The sequence below is a fragment of the Rhopalosiphum maidis genome, chromosome 4, assembly GCF_003676215.2.
Source record: "Rhopalosiphum maidis isolate BTI-1 chromosome 4, ASM367621v3, whole genome shotgun sequence".
Taxonomy (NCBI): Eukaryota; Metazoa; Arthropoda; class Insecta; order Hemiptera; family Aphididae; genus Rhopalosiphum; species Rhopalosiphum maidis.
Genome location: NC_040880.1, coordinates 36,882,634 through 36,905,519, shown reverse-complemented (window position 1 = coordinate 36,905,519; position 22,886 = coordinate 36,882,634). Strand labels below are relative to the sequence as shown.

General features: G+C 26.6%; 3 protein-coding genes across 3 annotated transcripts; 2 read left to right on the top strand and 1 right to left on the bottom strand.

The window, feature by feature from the left end:
* The first annotated feature begins 106 nt into the window (after window positions 1–106).
* LOC113548901 (DNA excision repair protein ERCC-1) lies at window positions 107–1,936 on the top strand. The gene is made up of 4 exons (XM_026950000.1): window positions 107–490; window positions 563–729; window positions 795–1,178; window positions 1,248–1,936. The coding sequence occupies exons 1-4, from the start codon at window positions 466–468 to the stop codon at window positions 1,467–1,469; spliced, it is 798 nt and encodes a 265-aa protein (XP_026805801.1). The 5' UTR covers window positions 107–465; the 3' UTR covers window positions 1,470–1,936.
* Window positions 1,937–2,518: 582 nt separating this feature from the next.
* Window positions 2,519–6,929, top strand: LOC113561161 (mitochondrial import receptor subunit TOM40 homolog 2-like). The gene is made up of 5 exons (XM_026967425.1): window positions 2,519–2,859; window positions 2,940–3,205; window positions 3,270–3,507; window positions 3,594–3,776; window positions 6,756–6,929. The coding sequence occupies exons 1-5, from the start codon at window positions 2,712–2,714 to the stop codon at window positions 6,893–6,895; spliced, it is 975 nt and encodes a 324-aa protein (XP_026823226.1). The 5' UTR covers window positions 2,519–2,711; the 3' UTR covers window positions 6,896–6,929.
* A 284-nt stretch (window positions 6,930–7,213) lies between these two features.
* LOC113549581 (cilia- and flagella-associated protein 70-like) lies at window positions 7,214–21,776 on the bottom strand. The gene is made up of 4 exons (XM_026950956.1): window positions 21,716–21,776; window positions 18,389–18,643; window positions 12,826–12,975; window positions 7,214–7,537 (listed from the first exon to the last, which is right to left on the bottom strand). The coding sequence occupies exons 1-4, from the start codon at window positions 21,743–21,745 to the stop codon at window positions 7,466–7,468; spliced, it is 507 nt and encodes a 168-aa protein (XP_026806757.1). The 5' UTR covers window positions 21,746–21,776; the 3' UTR covers window positions 7,214–7,465.
* Window positions 21,777–22,886: the final 1,110 nt, after the last annotated feature.

The window sequence follows — 22,886 nt, the reverse complement described above, 5'->3', positions numbered from 1 at the left end:
CTTGTTATTGAATTACTATCACATATTATCATTACTTTAACCGCTTATCAATTAAATAAAAAAACAACAATTATGAAAAGTTTAAAATAAAATGATAAATATTAATATTATATTAAATAGTAAATACTAAATAGGTATTATAAAATACCTATACGGCTATAAAGAGAGTACCTACAGATCGTCAGATCACAATTTACAGAATACAATGTTTCAAGTTTTCGAATTTCAACTATATAGTTACTACTGACTTATAAAAAGTGTCTAATATAATTATTAAATACCTATATTATTCCGTTATTTACGTTATTTAATAATTTTAAAATTACAAAATATTTTATAGATTTATATGTTATATCTGATTTTATAAAACTAAAACAAGTTTTTTGTTATATTTTATGTGGTAGTGTATAAACTATTTGACTTCGGTTTAATTTAATTAAGCACATATCACAGTTTTTAATACACATGAATAATCCAGGTTCTTTTGCTGGTAAATACAATATTTATATTATTTACTTTTATGTTAAATATAATTTTAACATACATGTGTTTATTGTAATAGATGAATTTCGCAGAGTTAAAGCTTCAGAACATTATGAAACAATTAATTCTGTTGGTGAACATCATAATGTTTCAGAAGCCACTACTAATCAACCTAGCACAAGTAATGCAAAACAATCCCCTATGAAATCTGCATCTTTTTCAGGGGTTTTAGTCAACAACAAACAAGTATGTAATTATTACTTTGTATACAGGTTTTAAATACTTTAATATTAATTTGTATTTATTACTAGAGAGGCAATCCACTGCTTAAATTTATTGTTAATGTGCCATGGGAATATTCAGACAATATTTTACCTGACTATGTAATGGGGCGTACGACATGTGCACTATTTTTATCTCTGCGTTATCATATGCTCAAGCCTGACTATATATACAATAGAGTGAAATCCTTGGGTAAATTATATGAACTGCGAGTATTATTACTACAGATTGATGTTAAAGAGCCGCATACAGCCCTTAAACAATTGACTAGAATGTGTCTGGTAGCTGAACTTACATTAATGTTAGCTTGGAGTTCTGAAGAGGCAGGCAAACTCATTGAAACTTATAAAATATTTGAAAACAAACCACCCGATCTTATAATGGAGAAAGCAGAAGCAGATGACTATTCTAGAGTAAAATTTAGATTTTTATTTTTAATATAAAATACAACTTTAATTTTAATTTTATTTTTTAAATAATAGGTAGCCAATGCACTTACAACTATTCGTGCTGTAAATAAAACCGATGCAGCATTGTTATTATCTACGTTTGGTTCGTTGGAAAATATTTGTAATGCTTCTCAAACAGCTTTGGCATTGTGTCCTGGGTTTGCTCAACATAAAGCAACACAGTTATATAATACTCTTCATAAACCTTTTCTGAAACAAAAAACTAATGAAGAAGACTCACAGTTAAAAAAATAATGTTTATATTATAATGTAACGTTATTATGTTTGTGCATTTTTGTTTTAATAACTGATATTTACTATTAATTTTGCATCCCATACAATTTTACAAATTGAACATGATCTATAAATGCCTGAAAATTTTAATTGGGAAGAGGGATTATTAAAAAAGATCTCCAGTAAGCTACTACTTCTCGTTTAACCTTTTACATGAGTGATGGCTGTTGCCAGGGGAAAGAATGTGCTTCCTCACCACTCACTTGGCATACCTACACCTGGCTATAAATATTTAAGTGTTTGTATTATCATTATTTATGTTATTGTCAACGGTATTACTTATTTTTTTAATTAATGTTTCTATATCATACAGTAATCTATCATTTAAACTATCTCATTAACGAATAAACATACTCATTCATTACTATAGTTATTGTATTAGGTAATCTGATAAAAAGACAGTAAATAAAGTTCCATTTATTCAAAAATTTTTTTTATTGTTTTATTTTACCACTACTATAATAGGTCCTATATATTCTAGTTCTGAGGGGGGGAGTGGTGAATTTCAAATCCACAGATGTCGTGAGGTTTAATAAGTTTAATTCCTCCTTTTATTTTAATATTGTAATAAATAATATATAGTGGTGTAAAAAATTCAAAGGGTAGTGTTTTATCAATTATCCCCCTCCCCCCACAACTGACTAGGACTTCGCAATTTTCACAAATATATACATCTCAAAGTACCTACATAATGTTTCATTATAAATCGTGCATATTTTTAATTTTGTAACAAGAATAAATATATTTTAATATTGTATTAAAAAAATAGTATAAAATTGAGTTTATACTTTATAATTCTCCTGGTTATTGTTTTTCCAAACAAATTTTATACAAGGGTTTTGATTTAAATAGTGGTTTATTTAGACATGATACACATATATTACTATAATACTATGTTAGATAAAAAAAATTAAAAATAATAATAAACTCATAAATAATAAATAATATATTTAAAGAAATTTGAATTTGTTTACAGTGCTGTCGTTAGTCAGAAAATTAAAATATTCCGAAATATCATGTTCCCACCCACCTACCACTGGCATATGAATTTCTCCTCCATGAACCATATCAGTGAACTTGGTTGATCGATTTTGACTATCAAATTATCAACTATCGTCTGTCGGTGAATTTCTTTACTTATTGAAACAGCGTGGAAACAAGTAAATTTAAATTTTAAATTGAATTCTTCTAAACCTAAACGTGATGGGTAACGTACAAGCTTCATCCAATTTACCACCAATGCCGCCTAATACGACACTTATCCCGCCACCCACGACACCCCAAAAGCTGCCTCCTGAAAATCGCATTGAAAACCCAGGATCTGTTGAAGAATTACACAAAAAATGCAAAGGTTCGTTTTATATCTGTTTCTTATTTTATTGTATAGTTTTATTTCTAGTTTTTTTAATTATAAATTTATTGTTATTGCAGAATTGTTTCCAATGACCTTTGAGGGCATCAGACTTGTCATTAATAAAGGATTAAGCAATCATTTTTTTGTTAGCCACAGTCTACTTATAGGATCAACTAGTCAAACATCAAACTACAAATTTGGATCTACCTTTGTAGGTACCAATCAGGTTGGGCCTGGTGATTTTAGTCCTCTGTTGATAGGTGACATTGATCCCCGTGGAAATATTTCTACAAATGTTAATGTACAACCCTGGGATAATGTCAAAATAAAACTTAATACTCAGGTAATTCTTTAATTATAATTTAATATTTTTGCTAAAAATATTTATGTAGGATTTTTCACAATAGTTTCAAGAGTTTAAAACAAATGGAATTCAGACAACGGCTGAATATAGAGCAGACAGATATACAGCTACCTTGTGCTTAGTCAATCCTGATTTATTCAACTATACGGGAATTTATATATCTCAGTATTTATATGCTTTGAATAACAAAACATCAGTGGGTGCTGAAGTTATTCACCAACGTAGTCCTCAAATTCCAAATGGGCATATAACTGTGTTTAATGTCTTAGGAAGATATATATGTGAATAATAAAAAATAATTTCTTTTTATAAGCTAAATTAGAATTAATATTAAATAATCAGCTCATAACTAAAACATTATTTTTAGATGATGATGCTACCACAATCAGTACTACATTAAGTTTAACGGGGCTACAATGCTGTTATCATTTCAAAGCTAGTGAGCAGCTCCAATTTGGTGTAGACCTTGAAGGTAGTCTTTTACAACGAGATATCAATGCAACGTTTGCATATCAAGCACAAATTCCTAAATCAGATATCAACATTAAAGGTATAAATATTTTTTTTAATATATTAATTAAGGGAACTCAGGCAAGACTACAAAGCAGGGTAATACAGGGCATAGAAATTTTTTTAGAGAAATATTGTGTATTGTTTATTTATATCTGATACAATATTTATAAGGCTGTATGTAAATGAAAATGTTTTCATGATAAAAATATGTTTAGTTTATCATTGATTGATAAAATAGTTTCTGGTTTCATGTCGATTTTTATAATTTTCTTAGTTTATTTACTTCATTTAAGTGAAATTATACATACAATTTAGTAAAACTTTTATATTTATCAGATTACATACTTTTGATATATTGTGTATCTTGTTTGATACTTAATACCTAAATATTTCTGTTTTTGTGTCATTTAAATTGTATTTTGGGGTATACAAAGATCTGCTGCTGATGCCACGGGTTTCAATAAAGTTATTTTTACCCAATTTCAATCTATTAACTCAGTGGTTCTCAAACTTTTTATGTTCACGACATTTCTTATAACTATACATTTTGATAGAACACTAGTAATAAAAAAATAAAAATTTTAATAGAAATTTCTATTTTTAACACCTAATAATACTAAACGCATGTACCACGGTCATGACTTGCGGCACACCTTCAGCTAGTTTGTGGCACACTTTGTGCTGCTGAACACCGGTTGAGAAACAATTTAGCATTTAAACATTAACTGGAAAAATGAATATAAGTTGAATGCCAACAAAATAAAATTGTGATGAGATTGATATAACAGTAAACCCAAGGATAAAAAAAGTATTATGAAAGATAAAGACAGATTCAAATCTGCTGAACACGGAAAAATAATAATTATAGTAATATATTTGTATACATTATAATACTGTTTAAGAAATAATTCAAATAAATTCATATTAGTTTTTATTAATATTCCTATATTTAAAAGCATACAAATACTCATAGACCATTTTACTTCAGTGTTACTGTGTTATTAATTTTATTAAGGGAAAGTTAAGTTAACACGTTCTTCTTCATGTAGCTTAAAATTAGTGCTTAAAGCGCTAAATTAAATAGGATATTGTTCAATTGTGTTCTAACATTAAGTTCCCTGTTCTATCTTGGGTTTTCCTACTTAATAGGCTTGATTAAGATGTATAAATCTTTTAAAACATTTTAAATGAGAAACCTTACACATTTAAATACATAAATTATAAATATAAAATTGAACTTATTAAATATTAATTATATTATTAATCACTGCAGAGCGTTATCGATTATAATTTATATAACCTTTGGTCAATGAATTAACTATTAACGATTTACCAAATGTGAAGTATAATACTCTTTGAAAAAATATTTTAGTGATTATTGGTTACTTAGTTTAATAATTACATTTTTACTTTTGTTAGCGTTATAGTATTACACATAATTATAGTCACATCTTATTTCAAAAACATCTAAATCAAGTGTATTCATTCTTAATTCAAAGACATTTAAATCAAGGGTACTGATTCTTAATTCAAAATATTTGTACAGTCCGAGTAGTAAAATGTTTTTTGTTGATAGTATCATTTAGGAAGAGCAATATTGCTATTTAGTATTTTCCATTGAACTAACTCACATTTAGTTACTTTTTATAATAAGTATAAAAAAGCAAACCATTATGTATTTTTTTTATTATTATTATTAATAATTAAACAATAATTGAAACAATTTAATTGAAAACTGGTTTAGTGTAAAATTTTATTTCTATTTTTTTTTTATTATTTTTTTTTATTTTGACCTTTCTAAGTACAAACTAGATCCAATTTTTTTTATCTAAAAATACCTTCAAAGTGAAAAATCAAAACATAATTTATCAACTACTAAAATCAATACATTCATTGTTCTGCCCAGAATCTAAAATAGTTTAAATTAGCTAAAATATAATTCAATTTTATAAAAGTAAAAATAATATTTATTATCATAGGCAGAACTATAGTCTGTCCCGCGAGAAAATGCGCCAATTCTGCGCAACCCGACACATCACTGTGCTATCAAAACTGGTTCACTTATGGCTGGGTATCATTGGGGAATGCGCAGAAAATTTGAATTTGGTTGGTCTGAGACGTGTTCTCTTGCTGGACAGAGTATAGTCATTTTAATTAGACTGGGTCACTCATGAGAGAGTCATTTTACACCTATCATATTCAAATGAAAGGGTGGAGGGCGAAAGGGAACTCTATGTTTTTTATTACAGTACAAATGTATAACATAAGTAATTTATTTTATTACATTTAAAATAATATGTTTTTAGCAAATGTATACACATTAATACGGAGTCAATTAGCCTAGGCCTGAGTAATTCCGCCCATGTTTATTATACAAATAATAAGTAATATGTTAATGCATTTTTTATTATTATTTATTTATAAAATAAACGTCAATCAGCTTTTACAATGTTAATGACATAGTTGAAATTCTAACAATAGTAGAAACAAGAAAAATAAATTATTATTTATTATTTATTTATTTATTTTAATTATTAAAACACATTTATAAACATAGTAGAGTATAAGATAGAACTAAATACAATTATAAGAAATAGATACAGAAAGATTATTTTAGGGTTATTGGTGCTGAGTATGCGATGTAATGGGTGATTATGACCATATAACGTGGAGTAGCTTGGGATAGAAAATGGAGACTGGTTGCGAGTAGGGTATGAAGAATTCTAAAATTTACTCTTTCAAGAATATCAGGGGCATTCAGAGACCTATGTAAAAGAGAAGCAATAAATTACTGATCAGTTGCAATATGCCTAGAGGAGAGGGTTTGGATCTGAAGGATGTCATTGATGAATTATTTTTATTATAAAAATTATTATTCAATTAAGTAGATATTTGTTATTTATATTTTTTGTAAGCTAAAAATAACTATATTAATAATATTATTAACAATATATAATGTAAATAAAATAATTATTAATCAGATTTATTTGCATAGTTGTATTTTTTTGTTTTTTAGGTAGCATAGATAGAAAGTGGAATGTAAGCACGACACTGGAAAAACGTCTACACCCTATGCCATTTACATTTGCGTTGAGCACCATGTTTTCTCCTGCCAAACATCAATTAAGAATGGGTGTTGGATTTTTAGTTGGTTAATTTATACATTATTAAATATTGATGTAGTCGTATACATTTTGAACCTTTTTTTCATTCCCATTTGTTTTATGATATATATTGTATTATTGATTTAATTCAATAATAATATATATCTCTGAAATATAGAACTATTCTAAAATTATACCAGGTAGATGTAAACAAAATTACAACTTTTCATGCCATTTATGCATTTATTGAAAGTTATCAAACTATAAATAAACCAAAAAAATTGTGTTATACTTATTATAAGTATTAGATTTTTGGAAAATCAATTAATACTTTTACTTTATAAATGTAATGCTTTAAGTGGTACTTGAATATAATACTATATATGCTTGAAAAAAAGAAATATAAATGTTATGCAATTTTAAAATTTTTAGAAAAAATTATATATTCATATAAAAATAGAAATAGTGACATTACTTACTTTATTGACTGAAATAAATATATCAATTTAAATTTGATGACAATATTAACTAAAATAATAAATAATTCAAATAGATTCCAAATTGTCAGCAATAAAGTAAATAATTTATTATAAATAAAATATATGTTAGTTTGTTCTTTTAATTATATGAGTATATCCAACTCCTTTCCAAATAATGTATTTATTTCGTTTTTCATTTCTGTTTGTAATCCACACTGTAAAATAAAAATTAATTCATTTTTTATTCATTATAATTACGAAGCCACTAAAAATTACATATAAATGAAAATGATGTATCTTAAAATTAATTTTTGTTTATGTTTTTTATTTAAAATCTAAATAAGTTGTTTGTATAGCTATTTCTTATAATAAATGTTAAATGAACCAATTCTTAATTCAATAAAAACCCATAGAATGTACATTTGACTAATAAATTACTGGTTTTTTTTTTAATTATTAAATTAATTGTATTCATTTAGTAGATATTTGATTCTACAATTTTTTGCAATAGTATATGATTAGTACACTCCATTTAATTTAAATTAAGCAAATACGTTTTTGCTCTAGGGATGAGACAAGATTATCCACTATTCTGTGTATTTGATGGAGAGAGGAGTGATTGTTTCTAAAGCCAAATTGGGCATTAGAAATTTAATATTATAATGAATTTTTTAGTTATTTTAGACTAATTCTTTAGTTTAATTTTTTTATTTATTTTTTGATAACGTTGTGTTGGTGTCGTATGCGATCTATTATAGTTTTTTTGTGATTTACCTTATTTAAAGCCACAAATTGATAAATTATTATGGAGTATTACAAAACAAAACTGTTCAATTTGAGTCAATGGTACTTTTGGCCTTTTGTAAGAGGAATGGTAGAGATTACAGGTACATCCATCAAAGGATTTAATGTTTGATGAGTTTATGAACAAATTGAAAACAACCTTTTGTGAGTAATTAATATAATAATCATTTTTTTGTTGAACCACCTTTTTGTAATTATAATATTTTTTCAATAGCAATACATTTTTGTAAAACAACCTTTTTTAAATATATTTTTATGAGTATTTTATGTAATATGATTTTTCATAAATAAATAATTAATAAAGTATACTCTAATAATCTGAATAAACAATGTGTGCATAGTTTTTAATAGATTATTTACGATATAAATGAATTATATCTAGATGTAGATCGCCTACGACAACATTACCGGCTTACCGCATTTTTAAATTTGAATAAAAGTATAAAACATTTTTGGTAAGCATAATATGTACCTATTAATAGCGTAGGCTCGTTAGCGCCCCTTGCAATCTTAAAAAAAGCGCCCTTTTACCAATATAAGAATTTACAAATAACAATAATTAATGGAACACTGATGAAACAATTTAGGATTTTCCTTATTCTATTTTCATAAGTTTATCATTAAATTCACACGTAGTGTGGATAAATAAACAAAATCATACACATAAAAATGTGGTTTTGAAGGAAGAATAAAAATACGCTACTTTCACAGCAGAATTTCGTGCCGCTTCATAATTTGCGGCCTTAGCGTTGGCGTAGACACTTCGCCATACCCTTGCTACGTCACTAGACTACCTATACTACTTTATTTGAATAATTCTTCATCAGTATTCAGTAGATTCTTTACATTTTAAATTCAACTAGGTATATTGTATATTTAATCAATAGTACTAGTTATTAATTTGATATTTTATGTTTATTCATTAATCCAGGGCCAGATTTAGGGGAGTCAATCGGGGCGACAGCCCCGGGGCCTCCACAATAGTGACTTAGGAAAAAAAATCTTTCAAATTACAAATGCACGGTCATTCCGCTGTCCCGTAGAAAGTGGCCAATAGGATAAAAATAAATTTAACACTGATTACCAATGGGTAATTCCGTGAAATTTTATGTCATTTTCAAAAATGAAGATTATAAAAAATAGGTTTCGAACTATAATGGGACAAAACAGTCTAATGGCGTCTATCAAAATTTTCTCTCCTGAGCATTGAAAGCGATTTACTTCGGGAATAGGATTTCAGGGAACTTGTGAATTTTAAAAACTTAGATATATGATAAGAAATTAAAATAATGATTTTACTAGGTGTTCGACAAGTGGTGATAAAAATTACGTTTTTAGTTATTTTGTTGTAGTTAAAAAAATAGCAATCGTAGAAACTTGAAACTTTATTGATTATGTTATAGACGTATTTTCTACAGGTACACTATGATAATAAATAACATAATATTTAGATTAATTTTTTGCTATTAATGATTTCTTTGAGCTTACAAACCTATATTCATCGTTCTATTGTACGTAGGTACCTATCTACTTATTTAAGTGAACAACAATAATATATGACATGGTAATACTAGAATTGTTTTATAATATTTGCAATGTTTTTGGCAAAAATATGTTTAAGCTGTTATCGCAGTTATACTTAATAACTATTTATAATGAAAATTATTTATAGTAATATAAATAATTCATGATATACCGAAAGAAATCGAGTCAGATTCATAGTCTTGTAAATTGTAAATAGTTCAAAATGATAACTAAAAGATACTATTATACTTTTATACCTATATAATATATTTATTTTTTAATCGAACAAAAAAATATCAATAACGAAAGTTATAAGTTTTTGGTTTTACATCACAGTAGGTAGTAGGTACACAATGTGTGGTTGACTAGATAAATAAAATTAACAATCCTTACCGATACCATGATAAATCCTTGTTTCGGTAAAAATGCCCATTTTTTTTTATATTGTCAATTAAGTTAGGTTTTCAACTTTAGGATATTTTCCTTTTTACGTATATTAAAGTTTTGTAAACTTCTAATAGATATATTAAAATATTATTTTACCTACTATATTGTCCATATTCTATATGTAAAGGTACCTTATCTGTATCTCTACAGATACAGATTGTAATTTTTAAATTAAAATAAAAAAAAAAAACAAATCAAAATGGTACTTAATTTGAAAAAAATATAAATCTATGTATTATTTTACAAAAAAGTTACGAGTTATAGCTAAAATTATTTTTATAGTTAGGTACAAGGGTGGTCATCTGTCAAAACCTAGAGGGCGACAATCATAATCATAAGTAAATTTTCGTAATATCATTAGAAAAATTAATTTATCATTCATAACTAAAAATAATAACAATATTTTTCTGTTCTAGGGGAGGTGACATGTCACCACCTTGCATCCACTAAAGGGCGTCATTGGTTAGGTACCTATCTCACATTCTCACTTTTATTTAATCACTAAATCACTAAGACTGTGAATTCATAGGAAAGCGCATTTTTTTTTTTTTGGTAATTGTGAAACGTAACTTTGTAAGTACATAATTTTAATTCATTTATGAAACTTTTATTTTTCATTTTATGACGTTTTTAATTTTTTAGGTCACATTTTGCCTTTTAAGCAATATTGCACCGCAGTATTTCTTGACGTTGCTCAAACCTTCGACCGAATGTGGCATGCTGGTCTCCTCTATAAACTTAAAAAGATCTTACCACCTTCGTTTTACTTAATTTTCCAATCGTACCTCACTGAACGTCAATTCGCTGTTCGATACCGCACAAGATTATCATCCTTATCCACAATAAAAACTGGAGTTTCACAAGGAGCGATAGCTACCCCTCTTCTTTTTAGCATATTCATCGCTGACCAACGACCTCACCAAACACCTTAGTAGCTGAATACGCTGACGACAAAGCCATCCTTTCCGTCGACGAAAATCTTCTCACGGTTTCTGAAAACCTCCAATTCCACCTTCATAAGCTAGAATCTTGGTATAAAAATTGGAAAGTTAAAATTAACGAAATGAAATCATGGCATATACCTTTATGCTCAAACACGGAATCTGCCCACCGATAACATTAAATAATATTATAATCCAACCTCGAGTACAACAAAATACCTTGGAGTACATTTTGATAAAAAACTGAACTGGTCACACCATATCCACTATATAAAACTAAAAGTAAACACCCGTCTACGCTTACTTAGACAAATCCTGCATTCAAAGTCGAAACTTACTCTTCACACAAAACGTAATCTCTATAAACTCCTCCTAAAACCAATATGGACAAATGGTATTCAGATTTGGGGATCCGCCAAAAAATCAAACTCGAATAAAATCCAAATATCCCAAAATAAAATCTTCCTCCTAATTACTAATGCTACATTCTACGTAATAAATCAAACATTACACTCCGACCTAAAAATGAAAACAATCGCACAGACTGCTACAAATTACTACACAATTACCACAACTCTTTAAAAAATCATCCGAACAACCTCGCAAAAGATTTGACTTTACCTATTTTTGGAAACCCTCCCAAAAGACTGAAAAGAAAATGGTACCGCGAGCTTCTCTTTAATTAACCCCATACTTGTATAATATAACGCCTTAAAGAGTGTCGTCAATGGGTGGCTTCTCCAAATCAAATTTTCAATGTCTGTTTTTCTATATTATCATTTACGCTTATTGTACTCAAATCGTATAGATTGTGTAATGCAAAAAAAAAAAAACTTTTTGCCTTTTAAGGTCATATTTTTCTTTTTTAGTTCATTATTCGGTACTTTTAATTAAATTTCGTCAATTAAAATTTTTAAAAAAAATTTTAAATAATGGTTCAGGCGAAGATTATTAAAGAATCAATAATTTTAAAATCAAAATTCAAATTAAATCAACTTTTTATAATTTTTTTTTATTAAATAAATACATTTGTATGCATATAATATACTAATACCAATATAAATATAAAAATTAAATTAAAAACCATTGTAAGTACATTTTATACTATAATTATTGGAATTTTTGCATTTTAAGTGCATATTTTATTGGATGTTTTTGACATTTTAAATGCATTTTTAAGGTTTTTTAGTGCATTATTCACAGCCTTACTGATCACGTTGTAGAAAAACGAAAAATTAAATCAAAAGATGCAAGCTAAAAAAATCATTTTTTAGCAATTAAGGTCCATATTATATGAGTGTTAAATTACTGAAAATTATTTAGAAAATGTCATATGCTTTTATTGATAATTGATATTACCATTTTAAAGTGAGTTATAGCTATGTAAAATATCACAACTTTAAAATATTCATAACTCACATTAAAATTATAATATCAATAAAATCACACGACGTTTTTTAGATAATATTCTATGCGTTGTCTCTGTCTTATACACACGTACGACATAGTAAATTTTCGTTCACCAGTTCTAATAGTATGCTTTTAGTTTTGATATTAGAGTTAATTGACCTATTATCAAATTTTTAGTTAAGAACATTATCTGTCTTTTTTCGTTGTTTTTTTACTATATTTTAATTTTTAAATGAGTTATGAGTATGAAAAATATTAAATATTTGAAAATGCTCATTATTTACTTAAAAATTAAAATATCGTAATAACGTCCTCTTTAAATCTTCGTCCTCAAATGAACATTAAAATAAACACACTTATATCAATATCATAACTACCTCAAGTGCTCGTATGTAACACACTTTCGCTTCGCTGGCGTTTCCCATTTTGATGTTTACCACAGTCAGGTATGCCCACACTTCCTCATTCCTTATGTCCATAACGTTTGCTTCGTTCAGTGCGCTCTCGGCGGTTTCCAATTCACCAATCTGAATATTAAGAAATAAGATATATAATAATAAAATAAACATAAATATAATAATAGTTGTATACTTTTAACCTATAGTAGTTATACCTACTATACAGTCAGACTAATCAGTACCTACCTATAGAAATATTGAGTATAATATAATAATATGTATATAGCCGCATAGGTAATTAAAGGCACGACTGTCGTCGTCGTGGACGTATAGCTATCAATTCACCATATTGTTGAACGCGAATAATTTATTATAATAAACTAACTATAAAAATATAAAATTAAGTATGTGATCGCTTCTAGTCAATAGTCATGCACTCGTGCGTATATTATACATTTGGCATAGGTATTAATGTATTATACTACCTAGGTAATAGGTACCTGTATATTAAATGTATTTAATGTATGTATATCTACGCAGTAAATCAGTTCGCCGACACCAATCCAACGTGTTTTTAATCATTATCAAATGATTCGTTTGATGGTATACATATTATAATATAGGTGATGCACACTGCTACAAGACGTATAAAAGTACCGCCCGTGTATTTATCAATAAATATAATAATATAATAGAACTGTATTGAAATGATTTGAAGGACAAACTATATTGTCTTATTTTTCTTCATTATTATATTATGATTTGTGTCATCGGTGTACTCTCGAAATCATCCATTAGAACAGAATAATATAATTATAAGTAATCTGATGACTGATGAGCAAAGCTAAACCAAGTTAATATTATAATTATAATAAAAGGGTCATTCTTTTAAATGTAAACATTCATTATCTTGAAAAGATTTGATGATTTTTTAAAATATTTTTCTTTCATAATTAAATTTCCTTAAATTAATTTTTTTTTTACTATTTTTACTTATTCATATCCTCATATATAGGTATTTTTATTTATTTTCTTAAATAAAATATTATTTTGAGTATAAAAATAAAATTTATAATTATCTTTTTCTTCAAAACTTTGTATACAGAAGTTCAGTGGTACCGATTTTGTGTGGTTAGTCTTAATAGTAGAGAATTGACCTATGATCAAACTTAAAGATAAGAAAATGTCTGTTTTTCTTGACAGCTTTTTTTTGAAATTTTATTTTTTAAGTGAGTATGAACATTTTTATATTTTACATATTCTGATACTCATAAAGTTATAACTTGCTTAAAAATAAAAATATCATAAAAAACCGACGAGATATAAGGAATATTTAATACATTGTTATCTCTAAGTTTTTTTAAATATCCTAATATTAGAGTTAATGACTCAAAATCGGTTCTACAGAAAGAAAATTTGATATGTCTATGACGGGGATAACACATGCGAGTGTAGTGTCCGTTTAAGACCTACCCCATGTTACCATGCCGATATCTGCAACCATATGTGTCATCACCACATGGTTAATTGGATGATGATTTGAATTGAGTTCAATTCGATACTCATTATTCATACTACGCATTGCTACACAGGTATATTATTAATTATTATGCATTATAGTGGTTTGTAATTGTAATTGTTTTTCATTAATACAAATATAATAAGCATTTTTTTAAGTATGCATAGGAAAAATGAAAATTTTATATAATATAATTATACATTCGAGTTTAAATTTATTGGTTGTCGAAAAGTTCCGTTACACTCCGAGTCCGAGTCCGGCAATTAGCATCATATAAATATACTATGTAGTAAAGCACCCCCCCCCCTTTATATATATATATTCAATCTATATTGTCCGTAGTTGAATATATTATATGCCATATACATGTATAAGTATAATGCGGCTGTACTGACAGTATATAGAGTGTTTTTGTGCACGGTCGTTGATTTTTATCAATAACGCGGGGATGGAAAACGAATTAAACCCGTATTTTGGAATCGACGGCAGCGTTTTTCTATACACATAACACATAAAAATAATAAATAACAATGGGGTGCGTTATGCAGTTGACCTTTTATCGATGGCCGAAGATTAGAGAGACACACACACGTATAAGGCATTCTTAGTATATATATATATGTATAATAATATGTACTTAAATTACGTCCGTATATAGGAAACGCAATCGATGATATCTTTCGTACAACGGTAGTGTATCTGTATATATACGAGTTGACTAAGTGTATATCCGCAAACAAAAACACACGCACACTCTCCCATTATATTATGTATAAATATATATACGCCGCGCGTCTTCCGACGAGGGGATAACATTTAGACGCGTTTTGTGGCGGAGGCGGCGTGTATCGGGTGAATGCGAAAAACTTGTTTCAACAAAACTTACTGCACTGCTACAGCTTATCGTTTTTCTAGAAAATCCGGAAACTATACATATCATCGTAATGTATAACGTGAAATTAATACCTATACACAGTTGTAGATATAATATATTATTGTATACACCGACCTCGCCGATGGTTTTGTAGGAGTGCATTATAGCCATTAGCCGTTATACGATATATATTATTATGATAATGAAACGTGCCAAAGTGAAAAAAAAATGTATAAGAATAATACTATGTACACTATGTATAGGTATATCGCGACTCCTCGCGCATATGATGACGAAAAGTCGCCACTTTCCGTCGGCGCAGCACGTTATTAAATTATTTACTGAAAGGTTATATCGGGTTACACGCGACAAGGACGTTTACACACTAGGAACGCGTTTTTCTATTGGGAATAAGCACTGATTTCAAATATTTTTCTAGAATTTCATACTTAGCTATATTAGATTATTTAGATTCTAACACGAAAATATTAATGTTCCAAAATGAGTTATGCAATGGGCTGTGTTTGAAATATGCACGTTTCATGTGATCCAACAGTATACGGCACCGCATTTATAAACGTTTCAAATACGTGCAATAGAAATATCTATCTAGATACTTAAAATGTGTGTTGAGTTTGTTTGTAGGAACTAAGAAGTCGGATGTTTGAGTGTGTGATGTAAAATCGTTGATAGATCATGTAGACCATGATTTCGACGATTAATTTCAGTGCATTGCTATTTAGGTAGAAAAGTCCCACAATTTAAATGAGCGCGATTATAAAATGTTTAAATTAGTCTTCATTAATAGAATTTAATATCCTGTACGTTTATCATTTAGACATTATATTTATGGTGTACCAGGAATATACAGTAATTGGAAAAGAATCCTGGTGAAAAATTACCGAAAATAAATTTACATACTAGAAAAACAAATCCCTAGTATAAAAATAAAGGAAATATAATGCAATAATAATAAAAAAATTTAATTTAATATCAATAAATTATAAAAATAACTGTATAATATTGATAATTCTATAAATTATTTATAATAATAATATCACTTAAATCAAGTTTACAAATATAAATAAAGAAATTGTGTGTTTAAAATGTTTAAAAGATATTATACATAAATTAATCTAATAAAATGGGTCGGGCACTTAAAATTTAATTAAATACCTATTGTACATGCATAAGTTCGGTATTTTATTTTTGTATTATTGTTAAGATAAAGAAATGCTGAAAATTCCGAAAGTTAAATCATCGTTTTCTTCTCGTTTGCGTGCTTATCGATCACAATATAGATCATTTTTTAAGGGCGTTATTGAGTTGAATTGGCAGTTTTTGTTTTATAATATTTTTTGAAAGTTTTTAAAGGGCATTTATATCCGGTTCTTAATCATTATTTATTGAGCAAAAATATAAATTAATAAACTCTCCTATACAATAGTGATTTTTTTCCAAGTAAGTGGGTTTTTTTCCTTAGTGATTCACAAAATACATGAATATTTTTCGTTTAGCATCTATGTTAAGTTTAAAAATTTCAATCGCTATTACAATTTGTAATGGACGTTCAAAAAATAATAGTTAATTATAATAAAATAGTTGCTAATTTTACTTTTCACTCTTTCAAAAATACTAGCCTAAGGGTAAAAAAAAAAAATCATAATTTTTCCATTGATAAATTTGTATTTAATTTATCAAATTTTGATACTAATTAAACATTATTTTAACTACATCATTGTATTTTACAATTTAAAATAAAATAAACATATTAAATGTATTATTTATTATAATATTTTCTAATTATGAAATATGCAATAATTAATAATCAATTTATAAAGGTATACTTCAAACAATTTTTTTTGATCTGGTTAATACATTGTTTTTATTTTTAATTTTATCAAAGCACTCTACACATCAATGAACTAATTTGTTTCTTATAGCTAATTCTATTTTAATTCTATTGACTCCCAAATGTTTTCACTTGTCTTAGCAACAACGGAAAAAAGTGCTTAATCTTTATTAATATAGATAATCTATTAGTTAATTAAAACTCTTAGATTGAGAAAAAACGAGACCGTGTTCAATGAATACGTGCTTTGTAATCTTAAGAACAAATAATACCGAATAATACATTATTGTATTTAAAAGTGAAAATTGATATAAATATTAAGGATACCTATGCCAAACATAAATTACAACGACAAAAAATAAAAAAACAATTTAAAAAACGTACTACAGAAGAAATGGTATAAATACCAATAAAATAATAATTTGCCGAGTTATTTCAAACAACCAAACTCAAACTTATGGCAATTTTAGGGTGAAAAAAGTACCCGCGCTCAAATGGCCAACGCCCAATTATTATGTGAACATTTATAATGTATTTTTTGTTATTATAACAATACGCACGTTTTGTACACAGTTAAAGTATTGTTGGATGATACTTTAGAATTAAGGCTTAACGTATATTGTAGATATACACAATTAATAATATTCAATTATTAATTATATAAATATCATAATATATTTTATTATTTTATAGGTTCCATAATTATTAATTAATGCGTTTTACTGTCAATATAAAAACTAAATAATTAATAATTTAGACTCATACAGGAAGTAACGAGTAATTAAATATTACAATTTGTTATCGTAATAGTCTATTGTTCTTTTGCATAGATTATAAATTGAAACATTAGATGACCTAATAACTAATAACCTATTGATATTAGAATTTATTAATATTTAGCTTCTAAAGATGAGATGATAAAAAAATATAGTGTAGTAGCGTAGTTAGACCAGATTAATAAGAAACGTCCGCAGCTCAAAAAATATAAAAAATATACATTAGACATTTTTTTACTGATGTACCTATTTATATAATATATATTAAATTACACGTTTTAATCAGAAATTATGCTAAATTGCTAAGTGAGAATAATATGCATTAAATGATAAATTTAAATTTAAATTATACACGGATTTACTGGTTTCTATTTACATGCATTTTTAATATTTTTCTATACCTACGGTTTTCAGTTTAAGAAAACTAATGTATAAGACCAAAATGTGTTATTCATTTGTAGAAATATAAATATTCTTATTAGTTATTTACTAAATACAAAAAAAAAAAAACACAAAATTACCTGTATTAAACATTTTGCTAATAACGTGAGTATCATTGGCGTGCGTAATACAGTGCAAGCAATTTGACAAATTTCCACTCCTTTGACATACCATTCATTTTTATAGCAATGCATAGCTCCTTTCAAGTATACCAAATGTAACTCTTTGCGGGGTGATTCTGAATATATTATGTGTAGCAAGTCATTTTCAAAAATATTGAGTTGTTCGTTTAACTCTATATTGTTAAGAAATTTTAATGCGTCAGTAACTTTCTTCTGAAAAAAAAACAGATTCCACTAAATGCAATAATGAAAAAAAAAAATAAAAATTATTATAATCAAATCACTGTTAGCTAGCAAGCTTGATTTGATTTATTAAATTAATAATATACCTATGGTTTTAACTTTATAATTTATTATAGTTGTTTGAAGCAATTTTAATGTTCTCATTTTGGTTTAGTATAATATATAAGATGTATATGCAATAAGACATATTTAAATAGATACCTTTCAAAATTTTTATAAAATAACAATATTTAAAATGTTTTTTGTAAGTTTTATTTTTATTTGAAGGGACGATTTTGAAACCTTTTAGATGTATAATAATTTATTTTTAACTTATTGACTTATTTAAATACATTTTTAAAAAAGATAAAAATTAAACATAAATATAATATATTATTATATTGTTTAATAAATAATTCTTGTTTTTATTGTTTAATAGTTATTCAATAGGTATATTTATACAGTAAGTTATTAGGTAATATAGGTACCTTATTATATAATATAACACAGTATAATAACTTAATATAACATGTACTATAAAATATATAGTGAATATTAGAGTATATACCTATACCTACTTAATGTAATACTTACATATTTTTCTATCAATTCATCATTTTTTAAATGTTCTAAACTTGCTGAATAATTTCCTTTTTTGTATTCACACACTGCCATGTAATAATGGTATTGTTCACTTTGATCTTTTACTAATTTTAAACAATATGTCGCTAACTTAAAAATATAACAATTTTGAATAGGTAATTCCATGGAAATTATAATTATTGTTGTATTGTTTTAACTGACTTTTACTAATTCGAATTCTAATAATAAAATTACACATTTAATCAATGGATTGTTTTCATGACTTATTGGTGTCCAACTCAAAAGATTTTCGCGAATGAGACTATCATTTTCAAACTTGTCTAATTCAACACACCTTTCAGCTAGAACAGCATTAAAATAGATAAATAACTATATTATGATATATAAAAGAATGGCCATTTTCGACTAATTTATATTTATAATTTTAAAAGGATACTAAAAGAAAGTAGGTAATAAACTATAAATCACGTGAATATTTTTTTAGATTCAATTTATATAATGATTATAGGAATTGGGTAAATCTGTGTTTATTTTAGACCTTCTATCCCGGGAAGAGGGGTATCGTAAAATTTCAAGGGGGTATGCCTTAGAAGTAAATAATTAAGGAAAGTAAAAATATCGTTTTAAGCTCAATTTATTGGTATCAGATATAGATCCATAAGAAATTTAACATTGGTTAATTGTATGAAAAAAAAATATAACACTATTACTATTACATTACTATATTAATATATTAATAATACTCCATTATGAGTTTAGATCATATATATATATATATATATTATAATATTTACTATGTTAATAAAATTAAATTAAACGAATTAGACGCTGCTTTTGACGTGCGTACAAATAAATTACCTCATTCACAGTATCTTTGTCGAGTTCTGATGAGGGTCCTTCTGTGCTAATTTTCCTGTAGGATTGCAAAGTTTTTTGTTCCATTTTAATTTATTTTATTATCAACCGTGACACACGAAATAACTGACTATCGGCCAATAACTCGTTTTAATTATTATCACATCACAATAATATGTAGTTTAAGTAATAATGTCATACATTTTTTCATTGGGGATATACATTTTTCTCTGGGGTAGGTATTACCCCCTCCCCGAAATAAACGCTGGGGTAGATATATTCTTTATATACATATATATATATATTATACTTAGTTGGTAACGTTGGTATGTATAGGTGTACATTATATAACACTTATACATGTATTATCCATGATGTAAAAACGACTATATTTTTTCGATTATTTAAGATTTTAAATGGAGCGATGAATGTATTGATTTTACTATGTATTTTTCAAGTCTGTCATCACCTTTCGGGAGAGTAAAAATGATTCAATTTAAAGATTTAGGTGTGATTTTAGACAGGAAAATAGATAATTATTCTATAAATATGCAAAAAAAATCATCTTTATTACAAAACATAAGCGCAAATAAATTTTACAAAATTAAAGTGTATTTTATTAAAGTCAAAGTCATTGTTGATTGAGTTTTATATTGAAAATTAAAATGTAGAATCTTAAGTTTTTTGAAATTTAGCACTATAATGAATATAATTATAATGAGCACTTTAAAAGTTAAAATCAAACTTGAAATTTGAATCCCACAGTTTTTAAGTATTCCAATCTAGAAATTGTTTAAAATTTTTAAATACAATACAATGACATTAAACTCTAACTGGACACAATCAATGTTAATTTTGAAATATAAAAATACTATCTATGTATTTGAAAACTGAATGTAATAGGCTTCAAATTTTAAACTGAAACAGTCTCCGTTCAAAATAATTTTTTGTAATTATTACATCATTGAATTCAAATTTAACACATCCATTATATAGTGACCCAGTCCCACTCGACACCTATTGTAAGCCTGGCTGTGCTCACTCTCCTACCTTTTTTGTTATTGATACACACATTATTTATGATGAAGATATAATAGAAGATAATATTTATGATTATTATAACATTATTCCATGGAGATATAGTTTGGTAACATTTTTAAATAGTTGCAGCTGAAATCTTTTCATTTTATTCTAACTTGGTTTGTTGTTACCTAAAATATTTACTATTTATAATTAGTAATATACCTATTACTATATTAATTTGTATTGTCTTAGAATTTAATATCAAAGTATTAAAAGTTTATTTATTTAATGATTGTTAAAAATAAATTAAGCTATTTATAGTGATTTCAAATTGTATTTAAAAGGAAAAAAAAAGATATATTTATAATATCTGCGGAGAAGTAAACATCGCATATTTTACACACACATATATATGTAAATGTGTGTACATAATATATCTAATAATATTTTCTAAATAAATATTTTTATAATTTATTGCTTCACAACATTTTATCTGTATGAATATAAACAATAAATCGTACGTCACCTTCCAATTCATCACACTACAATATACACGGAATAAATTAAGTATACTATAATTACCCCTTTGCAGCATGATGTAGCTGGATTCATACATGTTCAGTCTTGAATAGTGAACACTGAGCAATGCATACACTTCGCTGAAGTCTCCGTGACTCATTATCAAAGATTTCAACACGATTTCGCCATTGTTGTTGTCCTCGTGAATGGTCAACTGTATTGCGGCATATACAAATAATCTGAATAATCAAATAATTGTTAATTAATTCAACCCTTAAAATCTTGTTTGTTTTGTATTGTTATTAAATGTAATTCATTTTATTGAATAAAATAAAATCAAGAGTTTTATTATATTTTAAACGAATTCGTATTGAAAATGTTTTTATTTATAAAATACTAAAAAACATGTAGCTACATAGTACCTACGTCAACACGTATGACGGGAGTATATGTAAATTAAACAAATATCTCAATAATTTTATCAACAGTTAAATTTTAAATAAATGTTTTTTTTAATTTAAAATGGCATAATAATATAATATTATTATAATAATGGCACTATAGTGATATTTAACATCGAAAAATTGTTGATTTATATGTATATGTATTTGCTTACTGATAATCTCAACTGTTTAATAAGCATTGACATTTTTAGGGTAACCGCGTGAATGAATGGCAATGTGATTGGAAAGCTATAGCGTGGAGTAAATAATAATAATAATAATAATAAGGAATAATTTGAATTAATGAAATTATAGAGCTTATATTCATTTCGGTAAATTCGCATCCTGAAGTTATTGACTTATTTATGCGCGTATGGATAGGATAAAAAAAAATATGTATTGCAAATAAATTTATTACGAAGAAAGTCGGTTGTTTTATATTATATGTATGACGAAGAATTACGTATATTTTTCATTAGTGCAATACAAAATACGGACAGAATAAATATCAACGTATTTTTTTATTTTGAAAGTGATGATTATAAAAATTATGTGCTAGATTTTTGTCAGTCGATTTCGTTTTTTTTTCTTAAGTTTTTGTATATTATGAACAAGTGTTTTTTTACGGTGACAGTAACTATACTAGTTTATAGCCCTGTTAAACTCGCCCGATTCGGTTGCCACTGTCGACTAGTAACACTTCTTTGACATACTCCAAAGCCGTATCGAAATCTAGTCGCCTTGAGCATAAACTAGCGTACAATAACCAGTAGTTCGGGTTACACCTTGCA